The 11,839-nt window shown below is 34.0% G+C and overlaps 2 protein-coding genes across 2 annotated transcripts; both read left to right on the top strand.

Moving 5' to 3' along the window:
• On the top strand, positions 713–1,790 carry LOC104748309. The gene is made up of 3 exons (XM_010469974.1): positions 713–1,079; positions 1,246–1,412; positions 1,503–1,790. Exons 1-3 carry the CDS (start codon positions 713–715, stop codon positions 1,788–1,790), a joined length of 822 nt encoding a protein of 273 aa, XP_010468276.1.
• LOC104748299 (putative lipid-binding protein AIR1) lies at positions 10,478–11,085 on the top strand. Its single transcript, XM_019231660.1, has one exon. The coding sequence runs from the start codon at positions 10,556–10,558 to the stop codon at positions 10,886–10,888; it is 333 nt and encodes a 110-aa protein (XP_019087205.1). The 5' UTR covers positions 10,478–10,555; the 3' UTR covers positions 10,889–11,085.

Below are 11,839 nucleotides of genomic sequence, written 5' to 3'. Positions count from 1 at the left end.
GTCCAGGTATTTACTGATCACCAAAGTCTTAAATGTCTGTTCACACAGCCGGATCTCAATCTGAGACAAAGGAGATGGATGGAGTTTATTGCCGATTATGATCTAAAGATTCAATATCATCAGGGAAATGCTAATGTAGCGGCAGATGCCTTGAGCAGTTTAAGGGTCGACATTGATGTGTAGAAGGACGTGGAAGCATTGTCCGAAGAATTCAAGAAGGTGAAATTATTTGCCTTGGAGGGAAAATCTAGCGAACCGCTAGGACTGCAAGCCGTGACACAGGCTAGTCTTCTACGACGGATTCGTGAGGAGCAACCATTGGATGAGAATCTTAAGAAGATTGCTGAAGAGCTAAGGAATTTGGATGGGCCAAACGCGAGTGGTTATCATTTGGGAGATGATGGTAAGCTATTACTAAATGAGAGAATCACAGTCCCGAACCGAGGTGGGCTGCGACATGAAATTTTAAGGGCAGCCCATATCTCTGCCTTAAGCATTTATCCGGGAAGCACCAAGATGTACCGAGATGTTCGAAGATACTATCATTGGCCCAGAATGAAGCGGGAGATAGCGAAGTGGGTGAGTCAGTGCGACTCATGCCAGAGGGTAAAACTGGAGCATCAAGTACCAGAGGGTAAAAGTGGAGGATCAAGTACCAGCAGGTTTACTACGCAATTTACCTATACCAACGTGGAAATGGGAGTCGATTTTGATGGATTTCATCACGGGATTACCCACAAGGCCAGGAAGGGCTAACAATGTAGTTTGGGTAGTGGTGGATCGTTTGACCAAGGTGGCTCACTTGGTTCATTTCAAGAGTACCGATCAGGCCGCAGACTTAGCGGAGAAGTACATTGATGAAATTTTGAGACTTTATGGAGTGCCAGCCAACATAGTATCCGATCGCGACCCAAAGTTCACATCGATATTTTGGCAAGATTTGCAGCGAGCAATGGGAAAGGATGTATACATGAGCACCTCATTTCATCCAGAGACGGACGGGCAGATAGAGAGGACAATTCGGACCATAGAAGATTTGATTCGACTATGCGCGCTCGATTGGTCTGCAGATTGGGAAGGTAACTTACCTCTGACTGAATTCTCCTATAACTATATTTATCACTAGAGTATCGGCATGTCTCCATTCGAAGCTATGTACGAAAGGCCATGTAGAACCCCGCTTTGTTGGACGGAAGTAGGGGGAGAGATCGAGTTTTGATCATGAGCTGATTGACGAGACGACAGAGAAGATCCAGTACATTCGGGAGAATATGAAGAAAGCCCAAAATCGTCAAAAGAAGTATGCCGATCGGAAGAGGCGTGAAGTGGAGTTTGATGTTGGAGACTGGGTGTACCTGAAGGTCACAGCCCAGAAAGGGAAAGATACATTTGGGAAAGTTGGAAAGCTGGCGGTAAGGTTCATAGGCCCTTACCAGATCGAACAGAGAGTTGGAGAAGATGCTTACCGTCTAGCCATGCCGGAATAAATCCGCTTGCATAAGGTCTTCCATGTGTCTCAACTTCGGAAGCATGTTCTAGATCCTAATGCGATCGTGGAAGAACCAATTCAGGAGTTAAAGACAAACCTGACGTACCCTGAAGGACCAATGAGTATTGGTGAACGCCAGAATAGGAAGCTGAAAAAGAGGGAAATTCAGCAGATCCAAGTGTTTTGGGGAAAACAGAACCGAAGGGTTGCAACTTGGGAAGACGAATGGAGGTTCCGAGCCAAGTATCCTCAGTTCTTTATCGATGAAGAAGACAAGGCAGGGCCATCAGAGACCTTATAAAATTCGAGACGAATTCTAATAAGGGGGGAGAATGTAGTGACCCTCACTACGGAATAAAATTTTCCTGAAGAATCGACCCGGGAAGAGATCAAAAAGGAAGTAATTTGGAAGCAGAAAGGAATTGCCGACAGATATATGGGAAAAAGTAAATCAAGCATCAGGCCGATCAGTTGGTACGTACCAGCGTACGCGGTACGCGCAGGACAGCGTACGGAAACGGATGAGTGGACGTCCATGCAGATAGTGTCGTGAACAAAGAAGGTTGCGGGAAGCAGGAAGAAACCACTAAAATAATATTTTATTGGCAGATTTAGAGGAGCTAGTAGAAATTAATTAATTAATCACTAGTGGAGGAACCACTAAGCAATTAATTAATCGCCCAAGAGAGGAAGTGGGGAGGAATATTCCCCCACTCACCGCATGTAGAGAAGCATGAGAGAGTGACACCTCACTATAATATTTTTCCCAAGTGTTGAAGGAGAAATATGGTGATGACACATACCCCCCCCCTGCATGTGGACAGAGGAGCTCGCCCATACTCTCTATAAATAGCCTCATTTCTCTCATTTGGAGAAGAAAAAGAGAGAGAGACGCCTAGAGGCTGTTCGAGTGAGAGTACACAGAAAAAGAGAGAAATTCTCCTAAGTATGGAAGCTTAGTTGTTTGTTTGCCTCATCTGCGAAGAGAAGAGTTGAAGCAAGCAAGAGTTGGGGATTGAAGAAGATGAAGATATGCAAAAATCTGTGAGTTCAGGGAGTATAGATCTGAACTAGATTGTTGTCAACGACTCAATCTAGTGTCAGTTTGCATGTGCATATAGTTGCATTTCTGCTTGAATTTCTTGTTAGATTTTCTTGAGTTTTGCATGCACCTTGTGTTGGTTACTACGTGTGGGATGTGCTCCATAGTAGATCATATGCATGATCGCAGATCTGCATTTTTCATCTATTGCATGTGAGGTTAAGTGGTTGTACTTAGTGTGTTATAAGTTCTATAAGGCTTATAAACATAAATATCCATGAAATGGAAGGTATTAGTGTGTGGCGTTGTGACAAGAGGTCCAACAGCCATAAGCACACTAATACAAGGATGTGTCTCACCTTCGCCTGGTTGTTTACGACATGCATCAGACGAAAGGGCTGTGTTGCATGTCGAATGCTCGGATAGATTTGGTTAGCTACCATGGCCGGAGCTTCTACACGACGGTGTAGTATAAGTGGGGGAAATTCTGGTTGCATGCCTTTGTGGTTGCAATGCGGAGAAATGAGTTATATGGCTAGAGGCAGCATATCTGGGCCCTAGTAAACTTGTTTTAAAATCTTTCTCTTTTATTCAAGTTTGGATGTTGTTGATTGCTTGCATATGCTGTTATTTAGCTTCCGCATGCTTTCTCTGCTTGTTTTTTGTGTGATGTTTGCTTGTTGCGTGTTGCTTGATTGATTCCTTGTGATTTTGGGATTGGGGTGAGAATCTAATCTTCTGCAGGGACCCCTGATACTTACTAAGTAATCTTAGATTACTTATGATAATATTTGTCCTGCAGGTAACCAATAGAGGGGTGTTAGAGGGCGTGTTGGACGATAGGAGCCCGGAAAGTATTTTTTGTGCCTTTGTGTAAAATAAATAGTATGTTTATATTTATAAGAAAAATCTGTATAATCTTTTTGGCATTAGGCCTGGCCATAAAAACGATATAAATCTTTTGTCAAACTTTGTGAAATATTTAATCTAGTGAAAGATTCGGTTTTATATTCGAATACGAGTATTGACTCATAGATCCTAGTCCGGGACAGCACAACACTTGGGCATCGCGAGGGTTGAAAATTCTAAGTGGTGTCTAAAGTGGTGGAAACCACACCGATGGACCGGTCAATGCAATAAATGGGTTTTAGAACCTCGGTCGGATCGTTGGTGACTGTTTCCAAAGTGGCGTCTCTAGGCCATTCTGGGTATTTCCAGCCATAGGACGGTTTGGGGGCGTTACAGGAGATCGATGGAAGTGATGCCGTGGGCGTCGGTGTCGACCGACACTAGTAGAGTGTCGATTGACACCATGTATGTTGGTTCGCAAGTGGTGTGATGGGTGATGTTCGATACTAGGTGGAGGTGCCGTTCGACACTAGAGGGGTTATTAGTGAATTTGAGTATTCGTGGGGAAGTGTTGTCCGTAGCTGGATGGAATCAAATATTTCAGCCCACCTTTCTTGTTACTAGGTCACTAGGGATGGTTGGTTGTGCGACTCACTAACTAGATGAAGTGGGGATTAGTGTATTTGTGAGAGTTTTTCTAAAGAGCGATTTTTACGCTGATTGTCTCGTCGGAATTATAGGATTCCGACGAGATCGTTTCTCGTGTGTCCTGTGTGAACATTGAAAATCCGGATACGATCGTTTCAAAACCTTTAGGATCACTTCTACTTTATTACGAAATTAACTTCGTCTTGACAATGATCACCACCACATATTACTTGGTTTAAACTATTTGAACCATACCAACTTCTTTCATTTTTTTAATTTTTATAGAAATATGATGTCGTTAAGTAAAGGTAAGTTCTAATCCATAAAAAAGGAATATAATTTACAAATTGATTGATCAAATATTAGTACTACTAATTCTCGATCTCTCCTATAGCCGCACTACCCATGCTGTGAACCACGTTTTGGCATGTTCGACCTAATTTAGAATCCGAAATATGATAAAATAGATACCACGAATACACGCAATTATATGTTAGTGATTCAGCAAAAGGATATAAGTAGTATGATCTCGCGCATACATCTCAATTCAATATAGAAACATATTATCCGAAAGAGGAATAACAACGATGATTTTGTCATATATTGGCTCTAACTCTTGCAATTTATTTTGTAACAATTCATATTGGACAAGGCTGTCCTTCCGTAGTTGAAAAACTGCTAATTGGCAAAATTAGTATTCACAATTTTTTTTCCTTTTAAGTTCGACGAATTTGGATTTTTTTCCACACTATCAAATTGACTTTAGATCTCAAGTTTGTGTTAAAAGTTTAAAACGATCTCATCATTAACCAATTTTTCAGGAATCGGTGATTCTCATCCGTTGTTTGTCTTAGTACATTTGTGCTATAGTTTTTTTTATCATATGATTGGATTGTTCGTATTTCTCACGTGTATAAAAAAACTAATCATTAGCAAGTAATGCATTTTCCTTGCCATTAGGTCTTCATATATACTAGATTTTAACCCGCGGTATACCGCGTGCATATAGTTTTATTATTATTTATATTTTATATTCTATTTGTTTGTTAAATATTGGATGTTTTATAAATAGAGAAATAACCTAATTTTCCGGCCGTTTGTACGACTAAATATTTCTATTAATTTTTTAACATGTAATATACTATATGATCATTTGTTTATTATATTTAGTTTGTTTTGTTTAGTGTTTGAGATTTATTTCGATTTTTAATTATTATAACAAAAAAATTAAGGGATCTAAATACATAATAAGTCATTTATATGATGTGATTAAGTCACATTTTTCCTAATGAATTAATTATTTTACACAATCCTAGGTAAAATAAATTGATTTTATATGTCAGATATTATAATACTTATAGTGTTGGCAAATAATAAAATAAGGATTTAACCCGTTTTAGCACATATTTAATAATATTTTATTAATTCCAACATGTCTTTTTTGGCTTTTTATAACCACATTATATAGTATTTTTTTTTTAATTTTACATAGTCATAATATTTTAAATTTTATTAAATATATATATATATATATTAATTATAATATTTAAATAATAAGGAATCGAAGTTCTTCTTACGTTAATAATCAAAACTCACATGTTTGGAAAATAAAATGGAAAATATATCATAGTTTATGTCTCTATTTAATATTGATTGCTGTTTTTTTTTTGGTTGGAATGAAATGTAAAATATTTAGGAAACAAAATCTGAAATGATGTTGTTTTTGGAAAGTTTTTAGGGATTAAATTTGTAAATAAATTTTTAATTACATATAACTTCAAGGGTAAAACACCAAATGTACTTAAAAAATGTTAATATAGATTTAGGAAACAAAATCTGTCGTGATACTATCTTTGGAAATTTTTGAGGGGTTAATGTTGTAAATAAAAATTTAAATAAGTAAACCTAAAAGGACATAACACAAAATGTACTTCAAAAATATTAATATAGATGTTTCATTTTAAACTAGAGTCGGTGAACTCGATTATCTTAGAAAATATTAGGGGGTCTGTGTACCCATGAAATGTTTCCGTGGAATTTCAATATTTCTAATAAAAACATATAATTATATGTTTTTATTTGGAAATGGATAAAAGTAGTATAATCTCGCACATGCATGTCAATTCAATATAGAAACATACTAGAAGTTTAATTTTTTTATATATAATTTTTTGTATATTTTCTATTTTAAAATAAAAATTTAATATATTGTATTAGTTTATGTATCTGAAATTTTAATAATCTATTTGATTTTTGAAATTCTTTTATATTATAGTAATATATTAATGACCCGTGTCTTAGTACATTTGTGTTATATACAAATATCAAATTAAACTACTTTTAAGTATTTCAAATTAAATTATTTACAAAGTTTACTATAATATATAAAATTATACAATTTAACGAAATAAATATATGAAATTGAATCTAATTATTCAAATTTTAACCCATGACACGTTAGTTTTTAATAGAGAAAGATTTTGTCAAAGATTTTATTTCTTTAAGTTGTATTATTCTTTGTAATATCTTCTTTAAGTATATTAATTGCTAGTAATTAATAATAATGCAAGTAAAATAATTATTTCAACATTTCTTCTATATATCTTGAATTGTTTTTCTTGATTTTTTTCTGTCTCGTTATGTTTGTTAATACATTTTCTTTTTAAATCATTTCAAAATTTTGATCAAGTGAGGATTAAAATTTATTTTTTCATAGTTTATTTTTAATTTTAACATTTCTTTACGAATCTTGAAATTTTTTCTTGATTTGTTTCTGACTCGGTAAACACGTTCATAATTTTTCTTTTATTTTAAAGTCAATTTTAAATTCTGGTCATATAAGGATTAAAATATGTTTTTTTTTTCTTTTAATTCTGGCCCAATGACAATCGAAAAGGACACGAGACATTTGTATATTTCAACTAAATTCTTGGGGAGTATAGATTATGAATTGTTAACAAATATTATGAAGTGTGGACCATGTTCTTTTGGTAATAAATAATATCCTATCAAAACCGAAGCATCAGAATGTAATTGGTTATTTGAATTAAAGCTTTAACCATCCCAAATATTTCGGGTCAACTTTCAAAAAGAAATATATGTACACCAAAAGTTCAACTTCGTTCTCCTCAATCACTTGATTATTATTATCTATGTGGTGTAGCCTAAGATTTCAGATGAAACAATATAATATCCATATAGATGTATATGGTGACATAATATAACGTTTAGACCGCTATCTTTTAGTAGAGCCTTTTTTTAGGCCTATGAGTTTACTCTTATTTGATGGACAATTTGCTATGTTTGAGAGGTTTCAAAAAATTTGTTAAACCGAATGGCTTTGTTTCAGTGGTAAAGGAAGGTAAGTCCTGCCAGCAGAGTTCGAATAGCATAGACTACAAGGGTTTGAAATTTAAAATAGTTTCTCCTAGTTTCAAGAGATTAGTGTTTGAGCTTAGAAAACTTTTAGATCATTCTTACTTGTTTACGAAATTAACTTTGTCTTGAGGATGATCACCACCACATATTACTTGGTTTAAACTATTTGAACCATACCAACTTCTTTCATTTTTCAGTTTTTATAGAAATACTATGTCGTTAAGTAAAGGTAAATTCTAATCCATAAAAAAAAGAAAATAATTTACTAATTCGATTGATCAATATTAGTACTAATTCTCGATCTCTCCTATAGCCGTACTACCCATGCCGTGAACCACGTTTTGGCATATTCGACCTAATTTAGAATCCGAAATATGATAAAATAGATACCACTAATACACGCAATTATATGTTAGTGATTCAGCAAAAGGATATAAGTAGTATGATCTCGCGCATACATCTCAATTCAATATAGAAACATATTATCCGAAAGAGGAATAACAACGATGATTTTGTCATATATTGGCTCTAACTCTTGCAATTTATTTTGTAACAATTCATATTGGACAAGGCTGTCCTTCCGTAGTTGAAAAACTGCAAATTGGCCAAATTAGTATTCACAATTTTTTTTCTTTTAAGTTCGACAAATTTGGTTTTTTTTTCCACACTATCAAATTGACTTTAGATCTCAAGTTGGTGTTAAAAGTTTAAAACGATCTCATCAATTAACCAATTTTTCTTGTTTTGATGGACATATAACTTATTACCACCAAGGCACCAACTAGGTTGTACGTTCGTTAAAATCTATATATATAAAGTTACCTCTCCTCATTCCTCGTACTGTCATATAAGCTACTTTATTAAATGTTCCGCACAATCCACTAAACAATTCATATTTCTTTGTTTCATATTTCTTTAAAAACCCAGTTATATATATTTTTAAAGCCCAATCCATTAGTAATACATTTTTTATATGCTGTAGAAATAAAACTATTCTCTACGAACCTCCACTCTGCCGTCAAGAATACAAACGAGAGAACATAACTGGAAGTATAGCAAGAATACAAACGATTGAGAAAAAAAAATCCACCATTTAGCATGACAACAAAAATAGAACATACAAAATCAACATATATTGAAGAAACTTCACACAAACCATCTCAAAAACAGGTCTAAAAGTATTACGACCACCAGGAGATAGACATATGCAAAAAGGTCTTTAGCTTCAGGGTCACATAGATCATAAAAAGAAAAAACTACTCAAACGATAAAAAGACAAACACTTACAGAGGATCAGGGAAACACAACTGAAATTCAATTAAAATTAGTCGCCAGCAATTGAGAAAACCATCACCAAACAGAAAAAATGAAAGAGATACATACACCATTAGTTGAAGGAAAAGAACCTGAAATTTAATTTCCACATTTTGTTCACATTAGACCTAAATTGAATGACTTACTAAACCGGACACAAAAATATACACCCCAAAATGTTTTTTAAAAGAGCATCATAGAGGCGAAAATTTAATTTTACAACACACAATTCACATCCAATCGAAACCCACACTATGCAGCCAACCGAAACAAAACTTAAAACTAAGATCTCAAAAACAATGGAAAAATTAATTAGGAAATGAAAGGAAAAAAAACAATTTCAAAAAGAACAGATTTCCACACTAATTAAAACTTATTTGGAACGAAAACATCAGGGGAGAACCAATTACCCCCTACGGATGCGAAGCGAAGAAGAAAACACCCAAATACACCAAATAAAAAATAAAGTTTGTGGATCGATGAAAGGGATGAATGGAGTAGGATTAGAAGCATCAAGGAAATAGTTTCAAAATTCTTACTATCCGTTCATGAGACATCATATTTTCAAAGGGAACAAAGCCATTCCCACCTCAATGATATACCACTAAATACCCAACGGGCCAATACAACTTTAAGGCTTGCTGAAAATAAGTACCAACGGCAGAAACACAAAAAAAAAAAAGAATGAAAACATAATTGTAAGTAATTGAGATTTTTAAACATTTTAAATCAAAAACTACTAACTAATCACTACAAACACAAAAGTATTGACAAAAAAACTACTTGCACAGGTTAGTAATTAAATAATAAAATAATTAAAAGATTATCTACAACCACATATAATAAAACAAAATAACATTCCGACGACAAAATGACAAAAAGTATTAATTAAGCACAACTAACGACTAAAACGAGACAACAACTATTACTATACAAACTTAACTTCTAATTCTATATTTTTTGAAAACAAAAAAAAAGATCATAATGATGTAAATTTATTAAAAATAAAAAAAAATACATTATACTAGTTGAAAGTACATAAAAAAAAATAAACCAACAAAAGAGCAAAGGAAAACATACAAACAACATAACCAGATGGAAAAAGGAAAAATACATAACCAAAAAATAAATTAACAAAACAACCGAAAAAAACACCCTCATCTAANTTATGAATCGATGTCGTTTATATGCCTATCTTAAAAACCAAGGTGACATTATGCTGTAATACTATATATATATATATATATATCACTACAAAAACATGTCATCCCTACTATTATTTCTAAAGACGTTTATAAACTTTGTTTTGTAAAAATTTACAAAGGTATGCCATTGGAGTTATGANCAAAAAAAAAGATCATAATGATGTAAATTTATTAAAAATAAAAAAAAATACATTATACTAGTTGAAAGTACATAAAAAAAAATAAACCAACAAAAGAGCAAAGGAAAACATACAAACAACATAACCAGATGGAAAAAGGAAAAATACATAACCAAAAAATAAATTAACAAAACAACCGAAAAAAACACCCTCATCTAATTTCCGCGCATAGCGCGGATCAAATGCTAGTTATAACCATATAGTTTTAGAGATTACCAGCTCATTTGAAGAATGATGAAAATTAAGTTTTATTAATAATCGAATCTTATCTTTTTAAAAATTAGTCAACTCATCGGAACCTTCACATTTGTCTCCTAGTGAAAACCTTCACATTTCTCTCCTAATGAAAACCCTATAAATACCAACTAACCACTTAACATTTCTCTCCACCAATCTCAAACAAACTTAAACTCACTACTACTTCTTAAGCCTTTTGAAGTCCACAAAACAAATGGCTCCAAGAACCTCCCTTGCACTCTTCCTTTCCCTCAACCTCCTCTTCTTCACTTACACCACTGCGACCACAGGGACTTGTCCTGATAATACCCTGCAGGTCGCTCTTTGCGCAAATGTGCTCAAGCTAGTGAACATAACAGTGGGAAGCCCACCTGTACAGCCATGCTGCACTCTCATCCAAGGCTTGGCTGACCTTGAGGCCGCAGCCTGCCTCTGCACTTTGGTCAAGGCTAACGTTCTTGGACTCAACCTTAGCCTTCCCATCGATCTCACCGTTCTCCTCAATGTTTGCGGTAGAACAGCTCCAGCGAACTACCAGTGCTTGTAAGTTGAACACTTATAAATGAATGAATCATACAGTTGATGTTTTGTTTTATTTACGTTCTCATGCAATAATAATGGATAATGGGGTTGTGTGTGTGTAATCGGCAAGTTTGCACTCCTTTGTTTCATTGTTCCTCCACTTCCTCTTTGTAACTTTGTCTTACGGATATGATTAATAAAATTATGAATCGATGTCGTTTATATGCCTATCTTAAAAACCAAGGTGACATTATGCTGTAATACTATATATATATATATATATATCACTACAAAAACATGTCATCCCTACTATTATTTCTAAAGACGTTTATAAACTTTGTTTTGTAAAAATTTACAAAGGTATGCCATTGGAGTTATGATCAAATATTCGATTTTTTAAAAGGGTAATGACGAAATTTCCACCCCCTCCTAAACGGATAAACACGCGGATCTAAAATGACCCGTTTTATTATTTCCGATCTTATAATGTCATCCTGACCGTTCAATAATACATCCTAACCGTTAATTTCAAATCTATTCGTTTACTTATACCTATTGGGTCTGCCGGCCCATATTAACAAACCAAACAAAGTTACGGATAAATTATTCAAATCTATCACTAACCATATTTGTTAAAGATCTTAGTATTAAAAAATCCTGCATTCTTCGTGAATTTATCTTCGTCGACATATAATACCATTAAATCAATTCCATAATTATCTCAAATCTACCATTAACCATATTTGTTAGAGATCTTACAAATAAAAAATCCCGCATTTGTAGTGAATTTAGCGTACTCGATAAATACTACTATTAAATAAATTTCATAAATATCTAAACCGACTATGATAATTACCATATAAATCCATAATGTTACTTTAAATTGTAACAATATATGGTAACCGATATTCTCTCAGAAGATACCTTAACTCTTTTAGTATAGAGATCTTTATTCCTCTTGACATTATCGGATCAT

This window comes from Camelina sativa, chromosome 2 (genome assembly GCF_000633955.1).
Source record: "Camelina sativa cultivar DH55 chromosome 2, Cs, whole genome shotgun sequence".
Classification (NCBI taxonomy): domain Eukaryota; kingdom Viridiplantae; phylum Streptophyta; class Magnoliopsida; order Brassicales; family Brassicaceae; genus Camelina; species Camelina sativa.
Note: the sequence above shows the minus strand (reverse complement) of the source record. Positions and strands in the feature narration are given on the sequence as shown.